The sequence below is a fragment of the Dermacentor silvarum genome, chromosome 3 (genome assembly GCF_013339745.2).
Source record: "Dermacentor silvarum isolate Dsil-2018 chromosome 3, BIME_Dsil_1.4, whole genome shotgun sequence".
NCBI classification, from domain to species: Eukaryota; Metazoa; Arthropoda; class Arachnida; order Ixodida; family Ixodidae; genus Dermacentor; species Dermacentor silvarum.
This window is the reverse complement of record NC_051156.1, coordinates 4,900,543-4,917,167: the sequence shown is the minus strand read 5'-3', so window position 1 is coordinate 4,917,167 and position 16,625 is coordinate 4,900,543. Positions and strand designations below refer to the sequence as shown.

At 44.8% G+C, this 16,625-nt stretch overlaps 1 protein-coding gene across 1 annotated transcript in view; it reads left to right on the top strand.

Annotated features, from left to right (window-relative positions):
• The first annotated feature begins 960 nt into the window (after window positions 1-960).
• Window positions 961-16,625, top strand: part of LOC119445287 (lysosomal protective protein-like) — a 72,655-nt gene continuing 56,990 nt past the window's right edge. Inside the window, exons 1-2 of the mRNA XM_037709601.2 lie at window positions 961-1,159; window positions 4,928-5,120. Of these exons, the coding sequence (XP_037565529.1) occupies window positions 4,939-5,120 (182 nt within the window). The 5' untranslated portion in view covers window positions 961-1,159; window positions 4,928-4,938. The remainder of the gene's footprint in view (window positions 1,160-4,927; window positions 5,121-16,625) is intronic.

The window sequence follows — 16,625 nt, the reverse complement described above, 5'->3', positions numbered from 1 at the left end:
CTCTACACTTGCTATCTTAGCGCTTTTGTTTTGGCGCTCCTTTCTAGTTTTTAACTTCAACATTACACAGGATTCATGGTCACTCCTATGCAATGAAGTTATTTGTTTACTGATTAATTATTACTTACTCTTGTGAAGAATATGCGTTACTTGACGTGAATTTATAGTAAAGTATTTCTTTTTCGATCGCACGATGAAGTGAGGGAATAGCGGGGAGGGGGGGGGGGGGTCATTGTGATGTTTACCAAAGCTTTTTGTCTGCATTCCTACCGTCGCTTTCGTGTCTCAAGTAGTTACCCTTGTAAAGCTGCTTACTTTTTTTTAATTACCCTTTGTATAGTTTAAAAGAATGCGTGTATGTAAATGTGCGTGCTATGAGTATTTGAATGTATTCTTCGCAGATGCTCTCGTTACATCGCAGCAGCACATGCCTCTTATGCCGCTAACAGTCCTACACAGTAGGTAGTGCATTTATCTTCGATTTGTATTTCTTTTTCTTTTTTCTTGGGAAGGCACTAAAACAAGTACGCCATTTCTTGGTAAATTTCATCAATTGTTCTTTATTTATTAATTTATCTATTTAACTATTTATTTATCTTTCTATTTATATATCTATCTATTTAGCAACCTATTCCTTTATCTATATCTTTATTTGCCTCGGCTGCACGGGAACTACACGTAACAAACGTCCGCAGCATGCGCTCCCGGCTATCATGCCTTACCATTTTGTCGTCAAGCATGTGCACACTTTTCTTTTTTTTTTTGCAAAAGTCACTATCTGCACGGGCTATTCTTCGCATAATCTCTACTTCAAAATTATCACACATCCATGGCTTCACCGGATGATTACTCAGCGAACGATCGTTGACCTGCTTGCGGTGGCCACTTCCAAGCCAGCGTAGCTGATAAACAGAAGGGTCAGTCCAAAAAAAAATATTTAGAACATTGGTGAAGAGCAGGAGCCCTCACAATTCTGATGCACAGATAGCGATATCTACCGAAAGTGCGGTGATATCAGCAAGTGAAGCTGCTGAGATAGCTTACCTGGCAGGAGTAGCATAGTTCCTTCTGTCGTACCTGCAAGTGGACTTTCGCTCGTCTGCTTCAGCGTCATCGGACTCTAGCTACATTGTATTTCCAGTGGGCGCTTCCGCTTCAGGTACGTTCCTATCAATCCCTTTTTCACGAGTGTGCACCTTGTATTGATAAAATGAGACACGCATACGTTATCAGAACTTTGCACGAAATGCTCTCGTAAACAGTAACAACAATCCCGATTCCTCAAGAAAAATTTCGCTGCGTTACTGATTATTCTTTTTCTTTTTGCCCGCGAAATGTGAAACGTGATAGGTTTATGTAAACCACTAGTGAATACGCTACGACATTCCTTGACGCTACGCGAAATGTGCTCGCTCAAGAGTCAGTAAGTTAAATTGTAGGGTATTACGAGCCAAACCCACAATCTGATTATGAGGCATGCCGTAGTGGGGGACTCCCGAATGATTTGGACCGCCTGGGGTTCATTCACGTACACCTAAATAAAAGTACGCGGTTGTTTTCGCATTTCGCCCCCGTTGAAATGCGGCCGCCGTGGCCGGGATTTGATCCCGCGACATCGTGCCCAACAGCCCAACACCATAGCTATTCAGGTTCGCTCAAGAGTCAAGAAGGTGCTAACAGGCTCGTTTGTAATGTGGCTAGAACAATATTGTGGCGCCTCATTACAGTATTTAAAATTTCAGATATTGTTACCATAGAACGCGATATACATTTCAACTGCGTGTTTCATTGTACGCTGCTGAATATATAAGAGCGCGTAACAAAATAATCGGGAGAGATGTGCACAGCTTTCAGCCCCCACTCTGTAAGTGGGGGCTGAAACTTAGACTTATGACAACAACGTGACAAGTCTAAGCTACTACAACGAGACGCTACAGGCAGTGTTCACTAAACATTACTTCACTTATCCCGCAGATACCGCGGCTACACTTCACTTTGCCTCCTTCTTTAAAATGTATTCGGTCACCTCATTGCTCGTTTAAGGCTTTCTGGTGCACTGTGCAACGAACCACAACAAATGACGTATAACTTCTGATGTGCGAATACTCAAAGCTTGGAATACAAATCTTATAGTCTTTGCTATTCAATTTGCCGAACCATTTTGATGTGCTTTTTTTCTTTTTCTGGCTCATCGTCATGATTTTTGGTCTACATGATGAAAATAATGTCTTGTGGCGGACATCTAAATACCGACGGGACTCCGCTACACGGCTATGACGCTTAGTGCTGCATTGAAAGCTTTACGTTGTAACATCAGTGATTAACCGAGACGAATTAACAAGACCGGATACCCAGCGCTGATTCAGTGGAGCTGTAACATCAAGTGCCACCTCTATTGGTTTCATGTGTTTATTTTTTTTCTGCGTTACAACTCCCACTGTCTGTGTTAAATTATGTTTAAGGTTTATTCGTATTGTCCGTGCGCCATCACACCAGGTAATTGCTCTTAATATGCTGTTTCACAGAATCCACCTACACAGTTCAGCTGCCTTATTTTTGTTCCCTTCCTCTCGCTTCTTTTCTGTTCCTTATTTCTGGAATCTAATAAAAAATATCATGCTTCATGGCACTTCTAAGTGGTCTGCCTGCTGGCGGACGAAGACTGCTTACTTTGACATGGTGGTGGAGGTTTAACGTAACCACAGAACTGTATGAGAGGTCTAAATAGCAACCAATGTTCATTTATAAACTAGGACTAACTCAGTGCAAAATAATGTTTACACTGAGTTAATTGTAAATATCTCCAAAAGCTGGGAGTGGACTACAGTTTTCTTAGCTATTAGTGGATTGGGTATGGTCGAATCAACGTGAACTTCGTTTTGGAATATCAGTTGGCGGCTATAAAATTCAGTATCATGACATTTAGATCGGAATTCCGGTTTTTAGGTATATTTCTGGTTATATGAGACATAAGAGGGTATTCCCCCGGAGTGTGCTGGATATTGCTTCTAATGCCTTCGAGAACAAGTGAGAACATTGGCGTTTCGCATATCTTTTTCTTCAATGCCACGTACAGAGCAATAAAAGACAAGGAAGAGGTGACCTTCGTCATCAATCCCTTTATGTTTTTCTCCATACATTGCTTTCGTCGAATGAATGTTAGACGAAAAAATTGACTCGTCATCCGGCCGTGCGAAAGCGGATGTTCAGCGAAGCTGTTGAAAACCACCACTACAACTGCTGAGGAGGGTATGCCATACTCTATTGCTTTAAATTAATGGTATAGTAATGGTAATTTATAGTAATGGGAGTAATGGTAATTTTGACAGCGTGCCGCCACCCATAGCGGTGCTGCAACACCAATGAAATTAGTTGCTAGACTGTTTTTCTAGAATATATGAAAGGCTAGTGACGTCACTCCCCACGTCGCATGGTGCCGTCACCGCGACAACCTTGCGCAACAGTAATCTTTGCCGGGAAACGTGTGCGGGGAGCGCTACATGCTTCGCATCGTTATCAGGAGCGCCTTATCATCAATCATGTGGTTCGGGTGCTTGTTTTGTGCTTGTTCTATATTGAAACGTATGCTGTTCTGTATGTTGTATGCGTTATTCCAGAGAATGTATGCACTTTTCGCTTCACTTTGCTGAGTGCTTGAAGCCTGCTTCACCTCCGCCGTGCGTCGGCCCGATACGGCACTACCTCCGGGATCGGCCCACATTTTTGCCCACGGACGCCGGACATGAAAAATGCCGACCAACTAGAGGCTAACAGCTTCTCTGTAAAACATCACTGTAGTCAACGCGAGTGGATCAGGCTTTAAGAATGTGCCAAGCAGCAACGTCCACAATTATACGAGGTTGATCATGTGTATTTCGTTCAAGTGCATTAACAGCTCGATCAAAAGACAGGACAAAGAAAGGTGCATGACTCGGGTGTTATCAACAGGCGTTCGAAATTTCAAATGACTGAAAAATACGCGTTAAGGGGAGCCACGCCGACCATAACACAGTCAGTGCTAGAACTTGCAACGTGAGCTGTGTTGGTGATCGTACATAACCAAAAAACGTCTGTCTCGTGCATCATGACGATTTGTGAACACTGCGCCTGTGAACAACGAAACAAGCAGTGTAATTTTAGAGATTTCGGCGGCGTGCGACGGATCTACGTTTTCAATATGCGCTACAATGAAAACATCTACAAAGCCCTAAAACAAGTTCGGCGCTAACAAATCTTCAGCTCTTCGGGTATCTAGGTTGTTCTCGTGATCGAATTCAAAGTTTTTATTCAATATGCAAACAATGCCAAGCTTCTCTTAAAATCAACGTTCTTGCAATTACATCATTCTACCCGCACAACGAGAGAAAACGCGATACTGAGCTGAACTACAGGCGCTGCGTTTTGTATCCTGGATGACGTCATCGACGTCTGTGGAACTGTTATGCATCAGTATGGCGCTGATGTACATTTCATACATATATATATATATATATACTTGCAAGTGGCACAGTGCACTCGAGACAGGTGAAAGGGGCGGACACGTGAGTGTTAAGAGTGGAGTAGCACGGAACAGTAGCACAGAGAATGCAAACAGGCGAGATAACCGCGATGGCGGTACCAACAGAAGGACCTGCATTATCAGAGCGAACTAGGTTTTAGATTTCAAAGAAAACCAACCTCCGTTTTGTACAGTAATACGGAGTACTGACACATATATGCCAGAAATGTGCTATATCTGAACAGCCTAAACCGCTTCTCCGGTGAATTGGCTCCTTTCATTAACACCTATGGGTATGTTAACCTATGGGTAGGTTAGAGCGCAAGAGAAAAGTAGCAATTTGGACAGTGAACCACTAGGCTCCTGCAGTACTTAGTTCTGCAGTGTTTCTTTGTTGCTGAACACGAGACATACTAATCTGTCCCACAGATACGACCATCATGCTGTCCCATCGTTGCATACCACTCGGCACTCTTGGCGTCGTCTTCCTGCTGTCCATCGCACGAGGGCAGGGACCTCCCGAGGACGAAGTTGGCGTCCTTCCTGGACTCGCGAGGCAGCCCAGCTTCAAGCAGTACTCGGGCTACCTGCGAGCTGGTGATACACGCCTGCTACATTACTGGTTCGTACGGTTGCGAAAACATTGGTGCGCGGAATGCCGTTCTATAGTGGTACAGGAATGTTTCATTCCAGACAAGTGTGACACAGCGAAGCTGTATATGGCTAGCCGATTCGTCCGTCCGTCGAATGTACGCAGAAACTATCATCATCAGCAATGGCTCGAGCGTCGTCGTCGTCTTCCACAGCTGGAACGTTGGCGCCCTTTGGCGCAACCACGCGAACGCGCTCATGCCACTACTCCCAAGTTGGTCGTCGTCGTCTTCCTCTTCCACAGCTGGCTCCGTGGCCGCTCATCATTCCAGCGTCGAATTTCTCTTCTGTCATCGCAATGGGGAGGCCGCGTTTACGGGGGTATAAGCCATTGTCTAAGGAGGTATGAGCCATTTATTGTCTCACCGTGACGGACAGATTTAATTCTGAAGCAATTTAATTTATTTTGAAGAATCGCAAGCGGCAATGCGACAACGGCGGACTGCGGGCATACCGTCAGTGAGGTCATTTTCTCCATCGCAACCGAACATGTGTGTAACCTCATTATAAACACAATGAGAAAGACTTTAATGTACCGTCCGGATTACCCGAGTGGTAAACACCGGGGCCGCCCGTTTCAGCTTCGCTGTTTAACCATCTGTACGGACTGCTTGGGCGGTAAATTTTTCTTTTGTGTTTACTTTTGTGTGCTGCTCTTCGAAGGAATATAATAAAAGGTAGACGCTGCTCCAAAATTTTTCATTGCAGCCGTTACGGAATTGAGAACAAGTAGAAGGTTCACGAAATATTTGTAGCCAAATGACAAGAATGACCACATTAACTCTGAGTGTTATGCAGGCCGGTCGGCGTAAAGAGACGAGTCAATTTGGGTCAACACCACGCGCTTCATTTTGCTTTTTGGAAATGTCCCCTTTGGCATCAAGTTATAAAGGTTATTTCGCGCATCATTACCCCCAAACATCTCCCGAAAACCATGTTACATACCAAACGGTAACAGTAATGAGACATGGAGCCAATTTCTGCCGCCACTAAAGCAGGCAGGCAGTTGACAAAACAGAAAGATTACAATCGCAGATTATGCTTAGTGTGCTAGCCTTCTACTCTGCACTGAGGAATTGAAAATAAGAGTGAAAGTATAGCGACTGATGATGCCGAGGCAAAGGAAAGGGGTGGACGCGAATGTACTCCACTGAGTATAAACGTATGCGGACAAGGTGTTCCACCATAAAGCCGATTTTCCTCTCCACCTTTGAATGTTACTCGAAATTGAGAACTGTAGTTCTAACTTCGTAATGCGAACTTCCCCGATGCACTCGTCAACTTCATCTTTGTGCGTCTGGATTACGAGGACATTGCGTTTTCGGCGAGCCTGTGGTCCCTCTGTTTTTGCTCACACGGTGTACCTATACTATAAGTAGAGCCTAAAGCATAAAATATCAAGCAAACATGCAACGAAGCCAGAAAAAGCATGGGAAAACTAACTGAAACGAAAGTGGACGAAGAGCCAACATGCCTCAGGTGCGAGACGAGCCCACATCTACCGCATTACGCGTGCTGTGCTTTACCATTAGAGATAAAATAAAATATAAATCCTGGGGCTTTACTTGCGAAAACCACGATTTCATTATGAAGCACGCCGTAGTGAGGGACTCCGGATTAATTTTTTCCACCTGGAGTTCTTTAACGCTTACCCAATGCAAGGTACACGAGAACTTTTGCAACTAACAAAAAATTTATTACCTCGAATGACCCTTATTCTTCGCGGACATTAAGCTATAAAATGTATTTTAGGCGAACCGGCGCCCGTAAGGGAAAGTACGAGCACGCCGGAATAACGATGATACAAGCAGCGTAGTCGGCAGTCGTCAGATCAAATAACGATGCTGGCAAATATTCTGCTACCACCACTGTAGGCTAAGGAACAATGAAGAGTCAACACGACAGTTCCAGAATGTACTAACTGCTCCGCGTACATCTGATACGGGCTCACCACTCCAAGAGCAGCACTCGGGACACAATAACAAACTGATAACACCTGCGCGTCCTGTGGAGAATGGAAAGCATGATAACTGATATCATCGACAAACACCACGCCGAAGTTCTCGCGAACAAGTGCACACAGCATATGGCGGGGTTATGTATAGCTTATCGTTTGGGTATGACGAATGAAGCGCGCAACAAATGGTGCGAATTTGCGCGTGATACGACATCCGCATACTACGATTCGAGACACGTGGTACGAAAGAGCGAGCGGCGCGTAGGCTTCACCCAGAACGGAACCCTTAGATCGAAGTTTGAAGTTTGCAGTTTATTGCCAGTTTTGAGAATACATGATTTGTCATGGCGCCGGAGCAAAAACGCGAGACTATACATGCCTGGATTGACACCTGGCCCCACGAGAACAGCAGACAACAGTGCAAGTAAGTGGGGGAAATATATTATATACATATTGTAATGAAGCCACCACATCCACTTGAATACAACCGTTTAAGGCATGCAACCACCTTCGAGAAAAACATTACAGCTTTAGTCGCAAAGCTACCGTTACATTTTTATATTATGAAGCCTATGTACTTTGAACCTTTCAGTTGATTGAATTATGAACACTATATTTTTTCTATTATTTAAAATTTGCCGAAATATGAGTGTTGCGCCAGCAGTCATAACTACGAAATGGTGGGTACGAAACAAATACCACTTGGCAGGTGCATAATGGGGACAATAAACTGTGCCACCAACCACCATGATAGGCATATCATAGAACGAAAGTGCGCTATCATCAAAAGACTCAGAAATGTAACTCCTGGCAGGTATTTTTTCGAAAGAATTGCCCATAGTATGAAAAGTCACCGCTCAGTTTCGATTATTTTGCTTCATTGCACACCCTGATGTATAAAGAAGCAGCACGCAAAATTTCAGGAAAAAATAATCATTACAAAAAGGTTATCACTGCTCGCGTAAGTATAAAATGCCAAAAAAAGCCGTTTTTTGGTACGGAAGACTACCTACTAGGCACAGGAATGAAACTATCCTCCAAGAAATTGGAATTCTTATTATTTCGCAAGTCTTCTCAAGGAGTCCGCTACCTAATTCCTCTAGACGAACTTCCGATCGCACTACACACAAGAGATGGAGAACAGATTCCGCGAGTCAACCACATACGCATTCTTGGGCTCCTAGTCGAAGCCACCGGATGCCACGGACTCGCGATCAAACACTTACCTGCCAGAATCAAAAACATGATCAGACCCATCCACAGAGTCTCGGGGCGCAGAAGATTACCTCTGCGAAGATAACCTTCTGGGCGTATACCACGCGTTCCTTATGAGCCATATTAATTAAGTCGCCTCTGCCCACAAGTTGACGAATAGAAAAGATAAAACTAAACACACTCATGCGCAAGAGCATCAAACAGGTCTTGGGCATTCCACAAAGAGCAAGTACAGCAAAGGTTGACCAGCTAGGCATGCACAACAACGTCGACGAAGTGATCGAGGCTCAGACTATGGCGCAAATACTCCGCCTATCCTCGTCTAAAGCCGGTAGACTAATCCAAAACGAAGCTAGTGTCTCCCTATCTCGAGCATGCGGTTACCCTACCGAGCGAAATTAGAGACAGGTACAAAGTCTCACCGTTTCCCAGAAACGTCCAACACAATGTAGGTAGGCGCCGGGCCCGCGCCCGCGCGATTCTCGACCGCAACGATGCGGATCGTGAAGCCACCGCATTTGTGGACGCGGCCCAGTACGGCAACTCATCCACTTTCGCGATAGCAGTCGTGGGCGGCAACGGAACGTTATGATCATCCGCATCGGTTAAAATGACCACCAGCGCTAAAGCAGAACAGATAGCCGTAGCCATGGCAGACCCCACATTTACCCATGTCCTCACGGACTCGCGTGCCACAATTCGGGCCTACGAAAGCGGCAACGTTTCTAAAAAAGTAGCACGTATAAAACTAGCGAGCTCAAAAGAGGGCAAACGATGCCTCTCCTGGTTCCTCGCTCACACGCGGAAAGACATTCGCCCGCAAAAACCCAACCTCAATGAAACGGCCCATGACCGTGCGCGAGAACGTGCCCGCCGTGACGGTCCCAAGGGCTCCGAGGGGCCGGACATTCAGTTTAATGACCCACTACTCACTTACCACGAAATCACCTCACACTATCGCAAAGGCAGAATCAAATACCCGCTCCCGCACGCCGAACTCGAATGCGCGCAGGCGGCCGCGTTTCGAATGCTACAAACGGACTCGTATCCGTCACGAAGCCTACTAAGTCACTACAACTCAGACATCCCGGCAAATTGCCCAGACTGCCCAGAACATTATTGCTCACTCTCACACATGCTATGGCAATGCACCGCGTTACCGAAGGGCCTTCTCTCCAGTCAGCCCGAATGGGAAGAAGCCCTCAAAAGTCCGGACCTCGAACTCCAACTCAAGGCCTTCCAGAGGGCCCAAGAACTGGCGGAGCGTCACCACGTTCCCGTCCCGACTTGGGTGTCGCCTATGGTTTCGGCAGGAGGATCTCCCCGCGTCTTATTTCCGACGGCTTAAAACTCCTCAGGACCTCAATAAAGTTCTTGACTGACTGACTTTGAGAAACATGGGTCTGAACATAAGCAAATGTCAAGGCATTGAAAGCCCCCTATTGATGTACGAACATACTTCTGATTACTTTCACCAGGACAGTATTTTGAATGTGAGTAGTTCATATAAAAAAAGTTATCCGAAAAAGGATTTTTCGAATTCATAAGTAATCGTGAGAACTTTTTTTCTGTATACACTAATACCACAACTAACTACACCTTCTTAAGGTAAAAACCAGAACTACGGCAATCAGCTTTTACAGTGGTAGATTCATAATTTACTTAATGATGAGCATGCCTTATTTGATGTTACGCAAGACTCCTCAACCATTTCAATATTCAGGAAGAAATCGAAACTGTATTTTCTCGACAACTGACTTCTGTTTTCTAATTGTTCTTCCTGCTTTTCGACTGATATGCAATTTCATGTGTTGCAAGACATTTTGTTTGCATTTGGCTTTTCCCTTTCTGTATCTTTCTGTACCTACAGCATCTTTCATTTTTTTCTTTTATTTATTCGTTCACATTATTTATACTTATTCTGCTGTATTGATTTATTGTATGTATAATTGTGTGATTCGCATATATACATACATATATATAAGCCTGTATATATGTGTGCATTATGTGTATATATGTCTACATATATATATATATATATATATATATATATATATTGTTTCTTTTTGTTTTGCACTGTTGTCTGCTGTGCTCGTGACGCCAGGAGCCTATTCAGGCGTGCATAGTCTCGCCTTTTGCTTTGGCGCCATGACAAAGTTGTGTTGTCAAAAACTGTAATAAACTCCAAACTCTAGTGAAGGTTTTATTGCGATAGCACTTATATGGACACTCCAAGCGCATTTCTGCCGTCGGCGTAGCCGTGAGGTTCCGCATAAAGTCCAACTAGGATAAAATCGTCGCCGCGCACCGTACGCTGTGTATGCGATTGAACGCGTACGAGGGTGAGCCGGCAATCGTGGCTCAATGTAGCGCACGCGAGGGAGGAAGGCAGGCCGGAAGTGCGTGCTCTTTCGCGCGCGAGGCGTGGGGGTGAGGCGACGGAGAGGAAAAGGGAGGGGGGTGCATTCCGCTCCGTCGGCTACTGCTCACAGCACGACCGCACGGGCGCTGTATCTTGAAAGCGATCTGCGATGGGGACAAAGTGCGTGCGCCGAGTGCCGGTAGCTTCGTATGCGCTGTGCTTTCCACGTTTCGCGTTGAAGCGAGATGAGAGACAGCGCGAAGGTCAATTTGACCGCTGCTGCTGGCGCGCTGTCTCACTCCGGCGTTTTCACAGCGAGTTTCCGTGGTCACCAAGCTAGATGTGTTCTTCATGTTTACGTGCACGCGCGTGACACCATGCTTGTCTATTTAGTTAGCAAGCAATTGTTTACAGCTTTATACGGCCCATTAAACTACTATCCTTGCTTCTTATAACTCTCTACTAATTTGCTATCGCAATCGATGCTTCACCTTTCGGGCGACACTGCGATTTTTTAACTGATTAGAAAACAGCAATTTTCCCAAAAGGCTTCTAAAGTATCTGATAACGTAGTAAAACAAATTAGCATTGCGTAATATTCAAATTAAACAATATATTCGATGAAATGGTTCATGTTATGAAATAAAAAAGTTCAGTTTCGGTTTCGGATGGGAGAAAGGGGGGCTGGGGTGGAAACACATTCATTACTTTCCAACGGCTTAAGGTAGAAACCTAATTCTTTTTACAAACGATTCTGGAAGAACCAGATAGCTTAGAATAGTAAATGGTACCAAACCAAAAATTCTTTTTCATTGAAATCGGTTTTTGAAGGCGGTTCCATACCTTAATATAACATCTCTAGTTGCCATCTTCCAACTTCTGACTCCTCGTCTACCTCGTTCTCTACTTGCATCCACCGGGCTTAACTTGCCGAGGAACTACTGGTGATGATCAGGAACTTGTCTCGTGACACTGCACACACACATACACACACACACACACATATATATATATATATATATATATATATATATATATATATAACTGACAGCGGGAGGGATACGCAACCACGTATATACAGGGTTTCAGCTAATTTTACCCAGAGCTTAAAAATATGCCGATGCACTCTAAGGCGACGTGACCAAATGCATGTGGCTCACTTTTGTATTTAGTGTATGACGCTATTTTTTGTATCTTGCTTAATTACATAATTAGTCAAGATTAATTAACCAGCTTCTGAAGCAACGAAGCTAGGAAAAGTATTCCAATTAGAAAGTTATGGAGCGGTTAGCCAAACGTCCGAATAAACAGTTTCTGTCTTTCTATCTATTAAGTAAGAGCGTTTTTCAGCTTACTGATCATGCCCGCGAAATAAATAAAGAACACCACGAGACATGCCCGCTTGCGCGTCGTGATTGCAGTGCTCCCAAGCGTTCTACGTACAAACGATCATAGACGCGCTGCCGCTTAAAAAGCGACAGGGCAGCGACGCAAGCGTTGGCTGTTCGATTTAAGCTGGCAACCGCTATCTCTTGCGCTGCGTAAAGCGACTAACAGACGTGGTGGTGGTGGTAGTAGTCTATCGTGCATCGGCTGTTAAAGCGCGATCAATTTCATGGTGCCTTTTTTTTTCCAACGAGGAAAAGGCAGACATGATCCTTGCCCTACGAGCTGCAGGCGGACAGAGACGGCAGGCTGCAAGAATATTTCGAAGCTGGAACCCGGGTACGTGACCGAGCCCGATGACAATACTCAACGCCTACGAGTCGCTGAAGCAAACCGGCAGCTTCACAAGAAAGAGGCAGAGAGCTTCAGTCATAAATGATGAGGTTCGCTCCAACGTTTTGTATTTCATGGCGGTTAATCCACACGCTAGCACGCGTATCGTGAGCGCACTGCTCGGTGTGTCCAACTCAACTGCCTGGATTATTTTGAAAACAGCTGGACTGCACCTCTATCATCTGCAGTCGTATCAAGGCCGGACCTCCGAAAGATTTGACTTTGCGAATTGAATTTTGAGTCAGGAGGAGCAGGATTCTGACTTTCTCACCAAGGTACTCTAGACTGACGAGGCGAACTTTTCCCGAAATTGCCTAGTAAATATACGGACACTATTGGAGTGACCAAAATCCCCACTGGCTAGCAAGATCCCGCACACAATATCAGTGGTCTTCAACGTTTGGTGCGGAATATATGACAACACAATCATTGGCCCAGTGTTTCTTAACAACACTCTCACCGGCAAGAGGTATGTAAGTGAGATTCTCAAAGGGTCGGTTGAAAACGTCTGCTGCAACACGCCACTAGCCCGGCTTGGCGCAACGTGGTATCAGCACGACGGGGCTCCCGCCCACAGCTGCAATAAAGCACGAGCATGGCTTGATATTACCTTCCCAGGGCAATGGATAGGGAGAAACGGGCCTGTCTTGGGCCAGCAAGTCACCCGACCTCAACTCTCTTGACTTTTTCTTGTGGGGCTATATTAAGGATCACGTACACACGACGGAAACGACGACTCCAGAAGCCTTACAGGAGAAGATAACTAATGTCTCCCGCAGAATTTCACCGACGCTGCTCAAGGCAGTGACAGCAAGCCTTCTCAGAAGATCCCAGTGCTGTATCGCTGCATAAAGTGTTCACAGCAAGTGCTCGACGAGTCTTCTCTTTGCTTCTGTTTGTTTTGTCTTCTCTTTGCTTTGTGCTTTGCTGCGGGCACGAAATCACTGTCATCCGTGGTCTCATCACTGGTCGCTGAGTAGATCATAGTGTCCTTGCTGTCAGTGTCATTCGGGTGACTAGGAGCTGCCGCTGTTGACGTGGAAGGACCCAGCTCCCCTCCAGGGTACTCCACATCCATGGCCGTTGTAATGGGAGCGGTGTCTCCCACAAAGTAGCTTGAAATTCGCAGAGACAGAAAAGCAGCGTTCCACACAACACACACTTCGTCGTCGTCCTTCTATAGCGTTGGAGGTGCAAGATGAGTTCACGTAGAAAATGCTGGGCGAGGCACGCAGTTTGAACGAGGCACGCAGAACGCTACAGCCGACAGTAACTGCGGACAGGGGAAGCGGTTGTGAATTAGTTTATACAGTAATAAGTAATCACGATATTTTCTGCTTATTTTTATGGGTGTAATATTAAACACGCGCAGTTGTAAATGCGTGAGCCTTTTCGAAAGAGTAGGCTTCGTCGTCGGGGATGGACAACTAGCCTTGATGCAAAGAGACAATGCATGAGCTCGTCTTCAGGGTTTCTTTTATTGCGATAACAATTATATGGACACTCAAAGCGGATTTCTGCCACCGTCGTCGCCGTGAGGTTCCGTAGGACGTCAACGGCGATGAAATCGTCGCCGCGCTCCGGACGCTGTATGTACGAGTGAAAGCGCGCGAGGGACGCACGCTTTCACGGGGAGCGAACGCACGGCGGAGAGCAAACGCGCGTTCTGCGCCGTGCTCCCTGAAGGGCTGCAGAATTAAACGCCTCTTTCCTCCTTTGTAATCACCATATATATAGAGAGCAAACGCGACTTCTTCCCTCAAGCGAAAGGCCATGGGGGGACGAGAGGGAGGGAGGGGAGGCGACGTTTAGCTGCGGCATCAAATGCGTAATTGTATAAACACGTTGCGAGGCGAGAAAGTGGTAAAGACTTCCGACACTGCTCGACGAGTGTCCCGTTCTGATCTCGTCGGAAACCTCCTAGCCGCCCCCAGAGACACCGGCAACAGTCACCAACGCCGCGCGTGTTCGATGCGAACGCGGGCAAAACGCCGGCGGCGTCGACAACAGTTCTGCGCGTTGCTGGTGCTGCTGCACGTCCAAGTTTATACCGCTGATAAAACTGCTATCTTTACTCCGTCTATCTCTACTAATTTGCTATCGCGATTAATGCTTCGCTTTTCGGGTGAAACTGCGACATTTTAACGCGATAGCGTTTAGGGCTCCGTGTCACAGAAAATCCGGCGTCGGCAACCGGCGTGTGATCGCGGGTGGCGGATAAAATAATCCAACCACATCAACCGCGCAGGCCCTCCACGTGGTGCAAGGTTTTGGTGATCAAAAATTGAATTTCTCACAGTGACATCCGTCAGAAAAGTGGTAAAGTACGACTTTACCATTCGGCGTCGGATTCGCCGTCGGATTGTTTACCAATCGGCGTGGGATTGTAATTTGAATGTACGAGAAAAGCTAATTCTGCTGCGAGGAAACTCAAACATTTCTACCAGACCTGCGTGCGTCGGGGCAATAGTAAACAATTAATAAAGTAATAAAAAAGGTGCTAGGGCCTTCACATTTTAATATAAGACCACTTATATTGCCCCTGGAAAAACGTCTTTTCAGCAATGCATTTCAGTTTAAACGTGAAGCAGACTTTAAGGGGATTGGTGTAAGCTGGGTTTTGTAAGCTGGCTTTCCCGCGTTTAGTGTTGCAGTGAATGAAGCCTACTTGCCGTATGCAAACGATGCGATGCGAACGGGTTCCGATAACGCTATCACGTTTTCTTTTCTGAATATTGGAGTTGAAGACTGTTCCATAATATCAAATAAAGCATGCTCATTATAAGTAAATTAAATAATACACCATTATAATAGCTTTTTGCCGCAGTTTGTTATGGTTCTTTCCTTAACGAAGTTCCTACCTCTTAAGGTGTAATTAGTTGTGGTGTGTACACAAAAAAAAGTTTTCGCAAATACGTTTCCATTTTAAAAATGCTTTTTCGGAAAACTTTTGTTTATATAGACTGCTGACATTCAAAATACGGTCTGATGAAAGTTCTCAGAAGTATGTTCAGGCATCTAGAGATTATGAACAATACAGATACACTTTTTCTGCATTCGGAATAGAGTTTCTATCTTAGCTTTGAAGGTAACAAAGTACTATACTTATTTAACATACCAAATAAGTGTGCTATGTTACGTTTATTATAATTTACATCATACAACCAAGAACCTGAACTCAGAAACCTTTTGAAGTGGTAGCGCTTGAAATATTAAACAAGATGCAAGCCTAATGTACTTGTTCATAAGAGTAGAAACAATATATTTTATTTTCTTAACGTACTGGTTTAGTTGATCGGCCGACAACTACAAAGAACGGAAACTTAGCCAATTAACAATACGACGAATTAGAATAGAGGTGGTGTCGGAAGAGAAGCAAACACTTGTATACAATATCCAGTGTGTTTATTATTGCTGTGATATCATTGAGGTAAAACATAAAGAGGGTAGGACCTAAAATTGAACCCTGCGGGACGACGTGCCTATTATCTGCTAAATTTGATTTCAAGTCTTTATTTTCTAAGAATTGGGAGTGATGCAATAGATAGCTACGCTATATTTCTAGCGCAATACCTCTGATTCTATAAGAACGTAACCTGGGATAAAATAAGTTGTGCTTAATTGAATTTTTAATAAAATATTAAAATGTGTCTATTGTTTCATGTTGATTTTCTATATTAGCAACGATTTTATCACGTATTTGAAATAATGCACATTCACGGGATTTACCACTTTGAAAGCCATACTGATTCCTGAATATAAGGTTATGCTTTTCCGGAGGTCCACTTGTTCTAGAATTTAAAGCTTTTTCAATAATTTTAGAAACATCCGGAAGTATACATGTCGACCAATGATTAGAAATTTTCATGTTATCCAGAAATTTACCTGAAGAAAGCGCGAGGTTTTTTTATGTAACAAATACCATGGCATATTGAAGGGGCCCTGAACCACCGCTCGGGCTTGGTGAAAAAAATGTCACAGTTTCGCCCTAAGGGCGAAGCAATGAATGCGATAGCAACACAGCAATGTCATACGAAGTAAGGTGAGCGGCTTTGGTAGCAATATGAATTGTAGTAAACATGAGCTGATTAAGTAAGCAGGTGTGCTACGGCGTAAGTAGACCGACATGAAGAGAGGCTCGATGACCACGAGAAGGCGCGTGT